This window comes from Xiphophorus hellerii, chromosome 11 (genome assembly GCF_003331165.1).
Source record: "Xiphophorus hellerii strain 12219 chromosome 11, Xiphophorus_hellerii-4.1, whole genome shotgun sequence".
Taxonomy (NCBI): domain Eukaryota; kingdom Metazoa; phylum Chordata; class Actinopteri; order Cyprinodontiformes; family Poeciliidae; genus Xiphophorus; species Xiphophorus hellerii.
This window is the reverse complement of record NC_045682.1, coordinates 7,585,485-7,602,969: the sequence shown is the minus strand read 5'-3', so window position 1 is coordinate 7,602,969 and position 17,485 is coordinate 7,585,485. Positions and strand designations below refer to the sequence as shown.

General features: G+C 40.1%; 4 protein-coding genes across 4 annotated transcripts; 2 read left to right on the top strand and 2 right to left on the bottom strand.

The window, feature by feature from the left end:
• Positions 1-325: 325 nt before the first annotated feature.
• Positions 326-2,589, top strand: LOC116729030 (olfactory receptor 2K2-like). Its single transcript, XM_032577415.1, has 3 exons — positions 326-748; positions 1,144-1,370; positions 1,462-2,589. Exons 1-3 carry the CDS (start codon positions 372-374, stop codon positions 1,815-1,817), a joined length of 960 nt encoding a protein of 319 aa, XP_032433306.1. The 5' UTR covers positions 326-371; the 3' UTR covers positions 1,818-2,589.
• A 3,866-nt stretch (positions 2,590-6,455) lies between these two features.
• On the bottom strand, positions 6,456-8,642 carry LOC116729031 (olfactory receptor 2K2-like). Its single transcript, XM_032577416.1, has 3 exons — positions 8,101-8,642; positions 7,144-7,370; positions 6,456-6,811 (listed from the first exon to the last, which is right to left on the bottom strand). Exons 1-3 carry the CDS (start codon positions 8,475-8,477, stop codon positions 6,456-6,458), a joined length of 960 nt encoding a protein of 319 aa, XP_032433307.1. The 5' UTR covers positions 8,478-8,642.
• Positions 8,643-10,497: 1,855 nt separating this feature from the next.
• On the bottom strand, positions 10,498-13,111 carry LOC116729027 (olfactory receptor 2K2-like). Its single transcript, XM_032577411.1, has 4 exons — positions 12,978-13,111; positions 12,450-12,842; positions 11,628-11,854; positions 10,498-11,279 (listed from the first exon to the last, which is right to left on the bottom strand). The coding sequence occupies exons 1-4, from the start codon at positions 12,986-12,988 to the stop codon at positions 10,924-10,926; spliced, it is 987 nt and encodes a 328-aa protein (XP_032433302.1). The 5' UTR covers positions 12,989-13,111; the 3' UTR covers positions 10,498-10,923.
• A 1,135-nt stretch (positions 13,112-14,246) lies between these two features.
• Positions 14,247-16,646, top strand: LOC116729026 (olfactory receptor 2K2-like). The gene is made up of 4 exons (XM_032577410.1): positions 14,247-14,380; positions 14,516-14,908; positions 15,305-15,531; positions 15,880-16,646. Exons 1-4 carry the CDS (start codon positions 14,370-14,372, stop codon positions 16,233-16,235), a joined length of 987 nt encoding a protein of 328 aa, XP_032433301.1. The 5' UTR covers positions 14,247-14,369; the 3' UTR covers positions 16,236-16,646.
• Positions 16,647-17,485: the final 839 nt, after the last annotated feature.

Here is a 17,485-nt window from a genome sequence, read left to right as displayed (position 1 = left end):
AAACATTCACATTCTGTCAGCTCTGAAACAGCTGACAGACAGTTGACTGTCTCTGCAACTGACGCAGTTGCAGAGACAATCAACTCTTACAGGCAACTGTAATAGCTGACAGTTGCCTGTCAGCTATTACCCTGACAGGCAACTCTGAGTTGGTGTTTCCATGGTACCTCTATGTTTGGAAATGTGTTGAAAACACGTGGAAATCCTTTAAAGGGACGCAGGTTTTCATCAACACCTCAGAGCAATGTTAGCGCTCTCAGCAGAGAGGAGGCTGACTCTCTCCATCACACATAGAGTAGTAATTACTTGGTGTTACTTGGTATCATCTGAGGTTTAATCTGTTCTGCTTCTTTAGGGCTGTACTGCTTTGGATGGAGAACCAAACCTCGGTGATTCCTCTCAAACAGCCGATTGTGTTTGAACTGGAGGGCTTTGATGTTCAACCAGGCAACGGACCGTTCATGTTTCTGTTGGCTTTGCTCGCCTACATAGCGGTGCTGCTGGGGAACGGTGTGGTGATCTGTGTTATTATGACAGACAAGAACCTGCACAGACCCATGTTTGTTATGATCTGTCACCTCATGGTCTGTGACCTGCTGGGGGCCACAATGGTGCTTCCTCGCCTCATGATGGATCTGTTGATGGGGCTGAAGAAGATCGCCTACATCCCAGCCATCGTCCAGGCATTCTGCGCTCACACATACGGTGCAGCAATGTCGACTGTTTTAGCTGCAATGGCCTATGACAGGTAAGGAAAGATGTAAAAGCAGAGCAGTTCATGGTTCAAATAGTCTCTAAGTTTTGACTGCAGACTCAAAAATTGATTTCAGTTTAATCACACAGTCAATCCTAGTTATAAATCAGTGCAATAAGGTATTTTTTGTCCTACATTGACTGAATTATTATCATTACATCTGAGAAGATCACATGGGAGAATTTACTGTTGTATCTGAACGCTTGTAATTGTTGGTCAATTCAGTCATAAAACATTTTAACTGCTTTTGAGGAAATTTTAGATATTAAAAAGTAATTTTAGCTTTAAGAAACTGCCTTCAATTTGAGGTTTGAAGTTGAACAGTTTTAAGGACTGTATGTTTTTCAGCTTTAGGGATTTTGTTCCCTGACAGCTCTGTCTCTCTGCAGGTATGTGGCAGTGTGTGAGCCTCTCAGGTATCACTCCATCATGACTTCGGCTCGGCTGCACAGCTGCTGCGCTGTGGCCTGGATCGTTGCTCTGCTGCTCATCGCTGTGCTCTTCTCCTTCCACATGAACGTCCCGCTGTGCGGCCACATAATCCCTCTAATATACTGCAGCAACCGGGGCATCCTGAACCTGGCCTGCATTCCTACTCCCGTCAGCGACATCTATGGTCAGTGCTTCCCTCTTTCACAAGAGGAGAGAAGCATCATATTCCATTTCTGTCATTATTTAACCCTAACCCATGTGTTTCATTCTTTCAGGTCTAGCGATGACCTGGACTTTAAGTACAGTGACCTTCATTCTCGTCAGTTTTTCCTACATCAGCATCCTGACTGTTTCCTTAAAACAAGGCAGAACAAACCGCAGCATCCGCAGCAAGGCTTTTCAGACCTGTGCTCCACACATTGTTGTTTACGTTCTCTATCAGACCTCGTCACTGATTGTGATTGTGAGTTACAGGTTCCCCTCTCTTTCCCAAAATATAAAAAAGTTCTTCAGCATCCTCATCTTTATCATTCCCCCGATCATTAACCCCATCATCTATGGACTGGTCAATAAAGACCTGAGGGTCAGCTTTATCAAACGTTTCTCAACCAGAGTAAGAAACCAAACTTAGCGCTAACACTGCAGCTGCTGTTCTTACATTATCTAACTCCTCTGGTGGAACTTATGCTTCTTATAGATGCTGTAAAAAGTTTACATAGCTCATGTTTCCTCTTAAAATCAGCATCAAGACTCAGAATGATATGACAACTTACAACATTTGTGTTTAATGTTGCAGTGAACTACAAACTACTAAAATCCATCACAAGAATACTCACCAAAAAAATACAAAGAACGCATGAAATTATAAACAATTTAAGCCTGACACAGATTTAAATATTTTGCACATTTTATTATCTGCTGTATTTTTCAGTAACCAAGAATTCAACAACCTTGATTAGAACACTGACCTTCAGCTGTTCCGTTTAGACTCAGCTGCTGCTTTAAGTTAGTGTTGTAATCAAGCAATGCTTGATGTTGTTTACTTTGCTCCTTAAATTATGTAATTTTGAGTTTGAACTGAAGTTTAAACTTGTAGAAGTTACATAAAAAGTTGTATTGAAATTCCTTTGGCTTTGTCTAATTTTTGTCTCTCCGGGTACTCTGGCTCCCCTCCACAGTCCAAAAACATGACTGTCAGGTTGATTGATCTCTCTAAATTCCCCTTAGGTGTGGGTGTATAATTGTTTGTCCCGTCTGTCTCTGTATTTCCTTGCGATGGACTGGTACCTGTCCAGGGTGAACCCGCCTCGCACCAGAATCCCTCTAAGGACAAGCATGTAAAGATAATAGATGGATGGATGTCTAATTTTTGAAGAAAATAAATTCATCTTTATTTGCCTCAACCTCAAGTGTCTTATTTGATTTTGTGTGAAACTTGAACATTCGTTTTGTGAAATCCAAAGAGCTCCATGGAGGCAGTTTTGTTACAGTCAAACTTTCGCTTCTGAAAATCCAACCCAAAGAAAGATTGGCTATAACTTCTCATTCATTTCTCATTCAAATGTATGAGATGTAGCCAGGCTTTTTCTCAGCTTGTATTGACAATGGGAAGCATGAGACACACACTCCAACAACATCTTAACAAATCTGGGCAGTGACACCAGCAGAAAAAATATTGCGTGTGGTACGTTTATGCTTTATTTATTGCTCTCACATAAACTTGCAGCTGCCATTGACATGGCAGACTACTTGAGAACCCAATAATAAACTACAATTCTGCTAATCTGGAAAGTTTTATGAAATTAAGAAAAAAATGCTCCAAAATAAGATAAATAATGTTCCCAAAAGACAAGTGGGTCATTTCACATATATGCTGACCTTTCATACTTGGAGTCACATTTTGATCCTTAACAATCTTCACTCTGTTTCAACTCGATTTGTTTTATTTGTACGATTGATTACATGTGTTGATTCACCATAAACATGAACTTTCTAGGTGCAGGGGAAGATATTTGATCAAAAATGACCTTTTAACTCTATCGTATGCCCATTTTCCACAAGTTACACTGGGGAATAGACAGGATTTCTGAATGAAACACAAGGTGATCCTAAATGGCCTATTGACATTTGCTTTATGTTTGTCCCGGTTCTAAAATATGAAAATTTTCCCAAAATGCCCTATTTTTTGGAGACTTGCCACAATCCCAATGGGAATTTTGCCCTACGCTTTCCCTAAGAAAGTTTAAGGCAAATGTCAATTTTAATGTATGACAGGTGTCCCTAACCTCCCTAATTTGAATGACAAGTGACATTCAAATGTATATCACTTGCCATATATTATAATTGATAAAGTGTAAGGCAAATGTCAATGGACCATTTGGGAATATGCTGGCAATTAGCCAGTTGCCACTCATTGTAATGGGTAAAGATGGCCAAATGTTCCTCCAAATAATTGGTTCTGGACAGGACATAGTTCAAGTTCTCCGATAATTGGAAACATGTGTTGTGGAGCAAATGTTCCAGGTTTACCCAGGCTATGGTGAGTCATCCCTGGGAAAGGAATCTGGCCTCCATTGGCCCTTCCATCCCGTTTATCTACCACGGCGTCCATCTGAACAAGGTGAGTTTTCTATCCAGTATTTGGAAACATAAAATATTTGAGTCCCATGCCTTGAAAAGCAATCTGACTTGGGGGGTAAGGAGCCTGGATGTGCATTGTTTCCTGACTCCTGGACTTCCTCTAGGAGGAGATTTGACCTCAACTGGATGTTCCCAGACATCCAAGGATGGGACTTTGACAGGGTGTACCCAGACTCCAAGTACCTCTTCTTAAGTAAGCATTATCCACAGCCCTTCTAGTTTTCTAGACAATGGAAATTTAGGGACATTTTGCATACAATATTTTGTGTATGAGGAAATGGCCCATTGAAATTTTCCACACATTTTCTGCCAGTAACGTATATGGCGAAATTCATATGGTAGACTCATTGGAGGACAATGATCAGTTGTGATCTAAGTGATCTAAGTGAGTACTCCTGCCATTTTAAAGTACATGTTCCCGGTCCCAGCTGTGTAACAGAAATCCATACTGCCTTTGCCCAATAAGGAGATGTTCATCCAATCTCACAGACCACAGCTGCAGAGTGATAGTGAGTGCACAGCACAAGTTGACCTTTTCCCTGAACACCCTGTGCCTTTGCAAAAGCAGCAAAGTTCAGATGTCTCCCACAGAAGCAAGTTTGGAACATGCAAAGGATAATATTGTATAAGAATGCAATGATAAAGTAAATGCTACAATAAGCTTCAAAAACTTTAAAGGCTCATGCGACAAGTGTCCAGGGTAGACTGCCCTGACACCTATGCACCACCAGAGGGGATTATTCTGCCCCTTTTGTCTGGTGATGGTTTTGCTCTAAACCGGCTGGTTCAGAACTCTGGGCCTGTAGCTCCATCTGGACCTCAGTTGTTTGGCACTGTGGTTCCTCTCTGCTGCACAATGGCTCCAGTGAAAAGTAACGGGTTGACAGTTAGCTATTCGTAACTAATTGGGCTCCATGGGCCCTTCCATCCCATTGATCCCGTTGGCCTCCATCTGAACAAGTTGAGTTTTCTATCTGATATTTGGGAACAGAATATTAGAGCCATGCCTTGAAAAATAATCGGACTTGGGGGTCAAGGAACCTGGATGTGTCTTGGTTCCTGACTCCTGGACTAAGGAACCTGGATGTGTATTGGTCCCTGACTCCTAGACTAAGGAACCTGGATGTGTATTGGTTCCTGACTCCTAGACTAAGGAACCTGGATGTGTATTGGTTCCTGACTCCTAGACTAAGGAACCTGGATGTGTATTGGTCCCTGACTCCTAGACTAAGGAACCTGGATGTGAATTGGTCCCTGACTCCTAGACTAAGGAACCTGGATGTGTATTGGTCCCTGACTCCTAGACTAAGGAACCTGGATGTGTATTGGTCCCTGACTCCTGGACTAAGGAACCTGGATGTGAATTGGTCCCTGACTCCTAGACCTCCACTAGGAGATTTTCCCTCAATTGGATGTTCCCAAACATCCAAGGATGGGACTTTGACAGAGTGTATCCAGACAACAAGTACCTCTTTCTGGGTATTCATTGTCCACGTCCCCTTTGTTTCTTTGGATAATGGCAATTTAGGGACATTTGGCATACATCACAATACTAGACCTTGTAGGAGAAATGGCCCATTGTTATTTTCCGTACATTTTCTATGTATGAAAAAAAAAATATGGCAGACTTGCAGGGGCATAATGATCACTTGCAATTGTGTTATTCTGGAGGTGAATAAAACTAACATAAAAGGCCACACTGCCTCCCCCTATTTGATGTTGAACAGTCTGTCTGAGCCATCTTCCCATCACCCTGGAATACATTTTCCCAAGGAGAGAGAGACGTTGGAACCACCAATATTGAGATAAATCTTTCCATAAGATCTGAGTCCATGCAGTACTGTTAGGTTCCACAAATAGACAAAAAGGACAAAGTCATATCAGGCACACTTTTAATGGAACTTATCTGACTCCTAATTATTAGATCAAATTCAAAACTACAGAATGTAATAATTATTCAATCAAGTTTATTTGTGGAGCACATTTCAAGAACACAGGAGTTAAAAATGTTTTACATTGTAAAAACTTTAAGACTCTCAGGGTCCAAAGAGCCTCATCTTGTAAGACAGCAAAAGTGTTTAAAAACAGTTTATTATTTCTGAGCTTTATGTTTAAATTAATAAAGAATTATATATTTTTTGTAAATTGGTGAGTATGGTGATGGTTTGTGGTTTTGCTGAATGAATTTGGAAATGTTCAAAGGTTTCTAATGAAAATTTGGGAGATGAATGCAGTTTATATCAGTATCATTCTGGATATACTGATGTGCAGCCTATGATGTTTCAATGATTTAAAAAAGTTGGGATTCTTCAAGCGCATGTAGAGGTTTAAAAAAACAAAGCAAGATTGTATTTAGAGGGAAGTGAGTATTCACACATTAACACATGCATCACAAAGAGACATTGGTGGCTTTTGCTTTTGTGTCTCAGCCTTACAACAGGACCAGATTCATCTGTACAGTTCTGAACAATCCTTATCACAATTTATATGATTTCAAATGGTCAAGGGTACTTACTGAACTTTGTCTTATTTAAACTTTAGCTACATAAGGCAGTTACAACACCTACAAAGAGAATCACTTCCACCACAAGAGTCAAGTGGCCTACAAACAGCAGCTGCAGTGTTAGCGCTAAGTTTTGTTTCTCACTCTGATGGAGAAATATTTGATAAATCTGATCCTCAGGTCTTTACTGACCAGCCCATAGATGAGAGGGTTGATGATCGGGGGAATGATGTGGACAAGGATGCTTAAGAACTTTCTTATATTTTGGGGAAGAGAGGGAAAAGTGTAACTCAATGTTAATATCAATGCAGCGAAGTAATAGAGAAGATACACAAGAATGTGTGGAACACAGGTCTGAAAAATCTTGTTGGGTTTGCTGCAGTTTGTTCTGCCCTGCTTTAAGGAAACACACATGATTCTGATGTAGGAAAAAGCGATGAGAATGAAGGTCAATGCGCCGAAAACCCAGGTGATTGTTAGACCTGAAAAAACAACAAACAAGACAAGACAAGTGATTATATATCCTGCATTTTTAAATTCTAATTATCTGTTGAGTAGCATACGTTGCCAGCTTTGTATTTTGTTTCCCAAGAGCAAACAAACTGTTTCATCAAGAAGTAATGAAATGAAAAATAGGCTTTCTAGTGCTTAGAATAAACTACTATAACAACCATTCACTGAATTTTAAGTTCTTTGCACCTACAAGCAGGAAAAAGTTATTCAACTGTTAAGCAGATCACTCTCTTCATAAGAAGCAGGGAGAAGTACCCAAACATTTCATCTTATTTCTGACGTGAAAAAAGGAGGCACTGACCATAGACGATGCTGGCAGGCGTGGGAATGCAGGCCAGGTTCAGGATGCCCCGGTTGCTGCAGTAGACATTTTGGATGAGTCGACCGCACAGCGGGACGTTCATGTGGAAGGAGAAGAGCACAGCGATGAGCAGCAGAGCAACGATCCAGGCCACAGCGCAGCAGCTGTGCAGCCGAGCCGAAGTCATGATGGAGAGATACCTGAGAGGCTCACACACTGCCACATACCTGCAGAGAGACGGTCTTTTTCAGAAGTAGGGTATCCAAAAGAAACGGTTTTACATCTGTTTTGAAGTTAAAGATTATTTCTACTTCCTTAAAAAATGTGTTATGTGTAGCATCATTACTGTCTTAGGATTGAATTGACCAATTAAAAGGTGTGTAGATTGAGGAATTAATTGTCTGATTCATGTTCAGCGTTTCAAGGATAGAAATTACTATTCAGTAAACATTCGGAACATTTTAACCATTTCCATTAAATTTCATACACATTAAATTTTGCTATCACAGCACATTTATACTTTGATTCGCTATTTTTGTGACATAATCATTCGCACTGTAGCACGAAAGAATTAAAAACGAGAGGCCACAATGAAGACCTAAAAACAACAACTCTTGAAAAAGATGGTTTCATAAAGTCAATTTAGTTAATTATATAGTGCCATTTCACATCATCTCAAGGCCTATTATGCAAAAATAATCTCAATCCTATAATTGATGCATCCTTATTGATCCTAGTTACACAACAGTAAATGAAGTTCAGTTCATTTTTCAGATTCATTTTAAAGGTTTTTTTTGATGGACTTTGTGTTTTTGTGATGTAAAACACTTTGAAACGCTTTATTGCTGAAAGGTGCAATACAAATAAAATTTTATTGATTGATGGAAAAGGAAACCCAGCAAACTGCATCATATCATTGACTAATGTAGACCATTATTCTCTAACATACTTGATTACCTGTCATAGGCCATCGCAGTTAAAACAGTCGACATTGCTACACTGTATGTGTGAGCGCAGAATGCCTGGACGATGGCTGGGATGTAGGCGATCTTCTTCAGCCCCATCAACAGATCCATCATGAGGCGAGGAAGCACCATTGTGGCCCCCAGCAGGTCACAGACCATGAGGTGACAGATCATAACAAACATGGGTCTGTGCAGGTTCTTGTCTGTCATAATAACACAGATCACCACACCGTTCCCCAGTAGCACCGCTATGTAGGCGAGCAAAGCCAACAGAAACAAGAACGGTCCGTTGCCTGGTTGAACATCAAAGCCCTCCAGTTCAAACACAATCGGCTGTTTGAGAGGAATCACCGAGGTTTGGTTCTCCATCCAAAGCAGTACAGCCCTAAAGAAGCAGAACAGATTAAACCTCAGATGATAGAAATGTTGGCAGATTTATACTCTGAGAGTGACACACTGTAACAGATCAAAACACAAATCTGTAGCTACATTTCACATAAAACCGATGACAGCGTATTACCTCCAAATCATGCAAATGACGTTTAAATGGAGACAGCATCAAAGAACAAAATGTGTGATCAAAAGCATCAGCAGCTGAGATTAAATAACACCAAGTAATTACTACTGTATGTGTGATGGAGAGAGTCAGCCTCCTCTCTGCTGAGAGCGCTAACATTGCTCTGAGGTGTTGATGAAAACCTGCGTCCCTTTAAAGGATTTCCACGTGTTTTCAACACCTTCTCAAACCTGGCGTTACCATGGAAACACCAACACAGAGTTTCCTGTCAGGCTTGGCTTTCTTGAACCTCTGCATGTGTTTGGAAAATACCAAAAAAAAACTTTTTTTATCACTGCAACGTCACAAGTCCTACATAATGGTCAAGAGTCCAAATGATACTGATATCATCAGAACTCATCTTCATGTTTTCACTGGAAATATTTGGACACGTCAGTCAGCAAGACCACAGAACCCAGCCAAGGATTTACACAGAACATGAGAGTTATTCACTCATTTAAACCTGACAGTCGGACTGAAATAATAAACCACTTTTCAACCCCATATTGTCTTTCAGGGGCTCCAGCCAACATTTGTGACAGGACCTGCAGCAGTGTTTGCCACCTTTTACATCTTCAACCTCCAAAATCAAGACGAGGCAGCCAAGACTTTAGAGTTCATTCAATAGTAAAACTATTTCTATGATTTATTTTATTTTATTTTTTAAAACACTTTACAATGAGCAAAACACAATGGCACGGTTTTAAAGTTTTAAAGCAAGTTATGGTTAACATTTGACAAAGGTGGTGATGTTTTCTCTTTACATAATTAAAGACAGGACAATTTCTCCACATTAAGTAAAGAAAGCTTTATATATTGTACCTGCTGTCTTCAGAGTGACAAACTGTTTATATTCTATAGAAATTTTCCCATTTTCGATCGTGTTTTTTAGTCGCTTCATTGAGATTTACCCAGAAAGGGGCACAAAAGCCAGTCGTGGGAAGATGGTATCCAAAACGACAGGAAAGATCATCCAAAAGAAAAAGCAGTCAGTGGATGTGCAGGTTTCCACCCTCAACAAAAACCTGATGGAGGTCGAGTGGCTTTTCATACAGGTGAGATGTTGTCCTGTTTTTCTTCCCACTCTGTCTCTTCATGTGTCGTACTCTGCTGTCTGGCCTCAGCTCCCTTCCTCTCGCACATTTGAGTTTGTCTTTGTTTTTGCATCTCAGCACTTCCACACACACAACTACAATACATCCAAACATTTGCATTACGCCACTGACATTGATATTCACAATCCATTGTAGTTTATGTTTATGCACCTTAACCACTGCATAGCCTCCCGTTTCTGCTTTGACTTTGAGCCAGTCGTAACAATCCTGTACCAACACATGAAATTGCACAAACGAAACAAATTGAGTTAACACAGACTGGCCATTGCTAAGGATCAAATTGCGACCCAAAGTGTGAACAGTCAGAAAATATATGAGAAATGTCCCACTTGCTTCTTGGGAACATTATTTACTTTTTGTGGCCTTTTTTTCTTAATTCCATTCAAATGTTCCAGATTAACAGAATTGTGGTCGATTATTGGGTTCTTCAGTAGTTTGCATTGTGTGCCAGTTTAAATTAAAAACTATTAAGCAGAAATGAACCACAGGTAATTTTTTTTCTTCTGCTGTCTAAATTTGTTAAAATGTTGAGATGTTAGTTAACAGTGTGGCATACTGTAGTTCTTGGGTTGATTTGACACATTTATTTTCTATAAAAATGACACAATGAAAACCAAACCAGCTTCAGTACCACGCTTTTTGAAACATCTGCAAGTTTTATTCTTCAGTTCAAATTCAAAGTTGCGTCATATAATGACCTGAGAAGAGTAGACAATAAGAAAGGCAAAGCATTTTTAATTAGGACACACAAACAGAGAGCAACAGTTAAGTCTTAGTCTCATAAGAACAGCTGTTTTAAAGTTGCAGCTCGGTGTTTTAATCAACGTTGTGGGGATTCTTGGTTACCGAAAAACATTGCAGATCATTAAATGTGCTTTATTACTGAAATCTGTATTTCAGGCTTAAATTATTTATGATTTTTTATGTTATTTGTATTTTTTTGGTTGACATTCTTGTGATGGATTTTACTGGTTTGTAGTTCACTGAATTTTTAAAAATGCTGTAAGTTGTCATATCATTCTGAGTCTTGATGCTGATATCAAGAGGAATCATGAGCGATCTAAACTTCTTACAGCATCTATAAGAAGCATAAGTTCCACCAGAGGAGTTAGATAATGTGAGAACAGCAGCTGCAGTGTTAGCGCTACGTTTGGTTTCTTACTCTGGTTGAGAGACGTTTGATAAAGCTGACCCTCAGGTCCTTACTGACCAGTCCATAAATGATGGGGTTGAGGATCGGGGGAACGATAAAGATGAGGATGCTGAAGAACTTTTTCATGTTTTGGGAAAGAGAGGGGAACCTCTGAATTAAAATCACAATCAATGAAGCGATTTGAAAGAGAACGTAAACAACAATGTGTGGAGCACAGGTCTGAAAAGCCTTGCTGCGGATGCTGCGGTTTGTTCTGCCTTGTTTTAAGGAAACAGTCAGGATCCTGATGTAGGAATAGACGATGATGATGAAGGTCCCTGTGCTTAAAGTCCAGGTCATCGCTAGACCTGAAAAGAAATAAAGACAAGCGGTTATATATCATAAATATTAAAAGAATATTCTAAAGTATCACTTGTGGCCAGATTTTTGTTTGGGTCCCAAGAGGAAATACATTTACTCATGTAAAGAGGAAATTAAGTGAAAATAAATTGGCAGGCCACTGCTATCATAGCCAAACATGTGGATTGCTGTACAATCATAGCAAAAAAAATAAAATAATTATGTTAATGTAGCTGCCGATGTTAGGCATGAGCACAATTTTAAAAAACAATGGAAGTGTTCCCCAAACTGTTTCTTCTGTTTCATATTCGTAAGGTTTGTGTTTCACCTCTGGTGTAAAAAAGTGAAGCACTGACCATAGATGTTGTTGGCAGGCGTGGGAATGCAAGCCAGGTTCAGGATGCCCCGGTTGCTGCAGTATATTAGAGGGATTATGTGGCCGCACAGCAGGACGTTCATGTGGAAGGAGAAGAGCACAGCGATGAGCAGCAGAGCAACGATCCAGGCCACAGCGCAGCAGCTGTGCAGCCGAGTCGAAGTCATGATGGAGAGATACCTGAGAGGCTCACACACTGCCACATACCTGCAGAGAGACAGAGCTGTCAGGGAACAAAATCCCTAAAGCTAAAAAACATGCTGTCCTTAAAACTGTTCAACTTCAAACCTCAAATTGAAGGCAGTTTCTTAAAGCTAAAATTACTTTTTAATATCTAAAATTTCCTCAAAAGCAGTTAAAATGTTTTATGACGGGCGTGCCGTGGTGGCGTAGCGGTTAGCGCGACCCGTATTTGGAGGCCTTGAGTCCTCGACGCGGCCGTCGCGGGTTCGACTCCCGGACCCAAAGATATTTGCTGCATGTCTTCCGCCCTCTCCTTCCCCGTTTCCTGTCAGCCCACTATCATATAAGGGACACTAGAGCACACAAAAAGACCCCCTGGAGGGGTAAAAAAAAAGTTTTATGACTGAACTGACCAACGATTACAAGCGTTCAGATACAAGAGTAAATTCTCCCATGTAATCTTCTCAGATGTAATGATAATAATTTAGTCAATGTAGGACAAAAAATTAGCTTATTGCACTGATTTATAACTAGGATTGACTCTGTTATTAAACTGAAATCAATTTTTGAGTCTGCAGTCAAAAACCATGAACTGCTCTGCTTTTACATCTTTCCTTACCTGTCATAGGCCATCGCAGCTAAAACAGTCAACATTGCTGCACCGTATGTGTGAGCGCAGAATGCCTGGACGATGGCTGGGATGTAGGCGATCTTCTTCAGCCCCATCAACAGATCCATCATGAGGCGAGGAAGCACCATTGTGGCCCCCAGCAGGTCACAGACCATGAGGTGACAGATCATAACAAACATGGGTCTGTGCAGGTTCTTGTCTGTCATAATAACACAGATCACCACACCGTTCCCCAGTAGCACCGCTATGTAGGCGAGCAAAGCCAACAGAAACATGAACGGTCCGTTGCCTGGTTGAACATCAAAGCCCTCCAGTTCAAACACAATCGGCTGTTTGAGAGGAATCACCGAGGTTTGGTTCTCCATCCAAAGCAGTACAGCCCTAAAGAAGCAGAACAGATTAAACCTCAGATGATAGAAATGTTAGTAGATTTATACTCTGAGAGTGACACACTGTAACAGATCAAAACACAAATCTGTAGCTACATTTCACATAAAACCGATGACAGCGTATTACCTCCAAATCATGCAAATGACATTTAAATGGAGACAGCATCAAAGAACAAAATGTGTGATCAAAAGCATCAGCAGCTGAGATTAAATAACACCAAGTAATTACTACTGTATGTGTGATGGAGAGAGTCAGCCTCCTCTCTGCTGAGAGCGCTAACATTGCTCTGAGGTGTTGATGAAAACCTGCGTCCCTTTAAAGGATTTCCACGTGTTTTCAACACCTTCTCAAACCTAGCGTTACCATGGAAACACCAACTCCACTAAAAGTGCCATTCAGGGGTAAGAGTGCTAAGGTTTGTAGATCAGGATGAAAATAGAAAACACTTGACACTAGACCGTATCATGAAGCATGTTCTGATTAACTCTAAAAGTTCAAACAGAAAAACCACTGGTGGGAAAATAGTCAGAGAAAAGCAACATCAGCAGATAGAGTACTGGAAACCTGCAAGAAAAAGGAAACTGAAAGTACCTCATCCAGAGAAGAATGATTATTGGCAAGATACTGGTGAGCAGTAAGAACCTGAAGAAAACATTCACTAGAATTTAGGCAGGAAGAAGAAACAGCTTACTTCCTCTGACTGATCTGAAAATGCGTTCTCAAGCCATCCCATTATTACTTTGGGAATGCAGTCTGGATTAGTAGATCTATGTTTCTCTGTTTCAGCGGTTCTTGGGTTATCCAGTGCTATGCTGATGATACTCAGTTATATCTATCCTGATGAATCCATTCATTAAGTAGATTACAGGCATGTTCTGAAGACATAAAAACATTTATGACTAAATTGGCATTAAATTGGCCTCTCATTGTAAAGTAAGAATCTTGGTGTATTTCTAACTAGAATATGACATTTGAATACTATATTTAACCGTTTTCCTTTTTTAAACTCTGGAATATTGGCAAAATTAGAAATCTTGTGCTTGAGTGAAATAAGTCCATGCATTTGTTATCAAGGCTGTACCTCCGTACATCTTTACTATCAGGACATCCACAAAATACAATTAAAAGCTTCCAGGCTTTTAAGTTAAGACTTCAGCTTAAAATTCTGCTGTAGCAAGAATTTTGATAAAAGTTTATAAAGCGAGATACTATTCACCCTTTTTCATCCTGATCTACAAACCTTAGCACTCTTACCCCTGAATGGCACCTTTAGTGGAGTTGGTGTTTCCATGGTAACGCTAGGTTTGAGAAGGTGTTGAAAACACGTGGAAATCCTTTAAAGGGACGCAGGTTTTCATCAACACCTCAGAGCAATGTTAGCGCTCTCAGCAGAGAGGAGGCTGACTCTCTCCATCACACATACAGTAGTAATTACTTGGTGTTATTTAATCTCAGCTGCTGATGCTTTTGATCACACATTTTGTTCTTTGATGCTGTCTCCATTTAAATGTCATTTGCATGATTTGGAGGTAATACGCTGTCATCGGTTTTATGTGAAATGTAGCTACAGATTTGTGTTTTGATCTGTTACAGTGTGTCACTCTCAGAGTATAAATCTGCCAACATTTCTATCATCTGAGGTTTAATCTGTTCTGCTTCTTTAGGGCTGTACTGCTTTGGATGGAGAACCAAACCTCGGTGATTCCTCTCAAACAGCCGATTGTGTTTGAACTGGAGGGCTTTGATGTTCAACCAGGCAACGGACCGTTCTTGTTTCTGTTGGCTTTGCTCGCCTACATAGCGGTGCTGCTGGGGAACGGTGTGGTGATCTGTGTTATTATGACAGACAAGAACCTGCACAGACCCATGTTTGTTATGATCTGTCACCTCATGGTCTGTGACCTGCTGGGGGCCACAATGGTGCTTCCTCGCCTCATGATGGATCTGTTGATGGGGCTGAAGAAGATCGCCTACATCCCAGCCATCGTCCAGGCATTCTGCGCTCACACATACGGTGCAGCAATGTTGACTGTTTTAGCTGCGATGGCCTATGACAGGTAAGGAAAGATGTAAAAGCAGAGCAGTTCATGGTTCAAATAGTCTCTAAGTTTTGACTGCAGACTCAAAAAATGATTTCAGTTTAATCACACAGTCAATCCTAGTTATCAATCAGTGCAATAAGCTAATTTTTTGTCCTACATTGACTGAATTATTATCATTACATCTGAGAAGATCACATGGGAGAATTTACTGTTGTATCTGAACGCTTGTAATTGTTGGTCAATTCAGTCATAAAACATTTTAACTGCTTTTGAGGAAATTTTAGATATTAAAAAGTAATTTTAGCTTTAAGAAACTGCCTTCAATTTGAGGTTTGAAGTTGAACAGTTTTAAGGACAGCATGTTTTTTAGCTTTAGGGATTTTGTTCTCTGACAGCTCTGTCTCTCTGCAGGTATGTGGCAGTGTGTGAGCCTCTCAGGTATCACTCCATCATGACTTCGGCTCGGCTGCACAGCTGCTGCGCTGTGGCCTGGATCGTTGCTCTGCTGCTCATCGCTGTGCTCTTCTCCTTCCACATGAACGTCCCGCTGTGCGGTCGACTCATCCAAAATGTCTACTGCAGCAACCGGGGCATCCTGAACCTGGCCTGCATTCCCACGCCTGCCAACAACATCTATGGTCAGTGCTTCACTTTTTTACACCAGAGGTGAAACACAAACCTTACGAATATGAAACAGAAGAAACAGTTTGGGGAACACTTCCATCGTTTTTTTAAATTGTGCTCATGCCTAACATCGGCAGCTACATTAACATAATTATTTTATTTTTTTTGCTATGATTGTACAGCAATCCACATGTTTGGCTATGATAGCAGTGGCCTGCCAATTTATTTTCACTTAATTTCCTCTTTACATGAGTAAATGTATTTCCTCTTGGGACCCAAACAAAAATCTGGCCACAAGTGATACTTTAGAATTTTTAAAAAATATTTATGATATATAACCGCTTGTCTTTATTTCTTTTCAGGTCTAGCGATGACCTGGACTTTAAGCACAGGGACCTTCATCATCATCGCCTATTCCTACATCAGGATCCTGACTGTTTCCTTAAAACAAGGCAGAACAAACCGCAGCATCCGCAGCAAGGCTTTTCAGACCTGTGCTCCACACATTGTTGTTTACGTTCTCTTTCAAATCGCTTCATTGATTGTGATTTTAATTCAGAGGTTCCCCTCTCTTTCCCAAAACATGAAAAAGTTCTTCAGCATCCTCATCTTTATCGTTCCCCCGATCCTCAACCCCATCATTTATGGACTGGTCAGTAAGGACCTGAGGGTCAGCTTTATCAAACGTCTCTCAACCAGAGTAAGAAACCAAACGTAGCGCTAACACTGCAGCTGCTGTTCTCACATTATCTAACTCCTCTGGTGGAACTTATGCTTCTTATAGATGCTGTAAGAAGTTTAGATCGCTCATGATTCCTCTTGACATCAGCATCAAGACTCAGAATGATATGACAACTTACAGCATTTTTAAAAATTCAGTGAACTACAAACCACTAAAATCCATCACAAGAATGTCAACCAAAAAAATACAAATAACATAAAAAATCATAAATCATTTAGGCCTGAAATATAGATTTCGGTAATAAAGCACATTTAATGATCTGCAATGTTTTTCAGTAACCAAGAATCCCCACAACGTTGATTAAAACACCGAGCTGCAACTTTAAAACAGCTGTTCTTATGAGACTAAGACTTAACTGTTGCTCTATGTTTGTGTGTCCTAATTAAAAATGCTTTGACTTTCTTATTGTCTACTCTTCTCAGGTCATTATATGATGCAACTTTGAATTTGAACTGAAGAATAAAACTTGCAGATGTTTCAAAAAGCGTGGTACTGAAGCTGATAGGTATTTTCCTTTCGAACCTAAATAAAAGAAAGAACCACAGACAACGTATATGAATTTTATGTAGAGCTTTTGCAAAAGGAGAACGCTCTATCAAAACCTCTCCTCCGATCAGTTCTACAGAGCGTTCTGACCTGTTCTCACAAAAACTCCTGTTTTTATTGTCAAAGAAGGACAGGCAAGGGGGCAGTCAGGAAAAACAACAGAGGTCGTAAAGCTTCTAACCCAAACATCTAACAACCCAGGTCCAGATGTGATATCTGATCAAATGTCTGAGCCCGGTTCAAATCTCGGTCAATACTGTCAAGAAAACAATAGGTGTTCTTGCAAAAGGGTTTAAAGTCTGAGAAACTCAGTGTTATCTATTTATCGTAAAGTTGAACAGACAGTAGTGACCTCCAGGTCATTTAAAGAAGAGAACACTTTAAACAGAAAATCACTTTAAACAGAAAATCACTTTAAACAGAAAATCACTAAGATCTATAGACTTAAGGTGAACTAGAGTAAGAATAAAATGATAATACCTAAAAATCTCTAACAGAAGCTAGTTTGGTTTTCATTGTGTCATTTTTATAGAAAATAAATGCGTCAAATAAACCCAAGAACTACAGTATGCCACACTGTTAACTAACACCTCAACATTTTAACAAATGTAGGCAGCAGAAGAAAAAAAATACCTGTGGCTCATTTCTGCTTAATAGTTTTTAATTTAAACTGGCACACA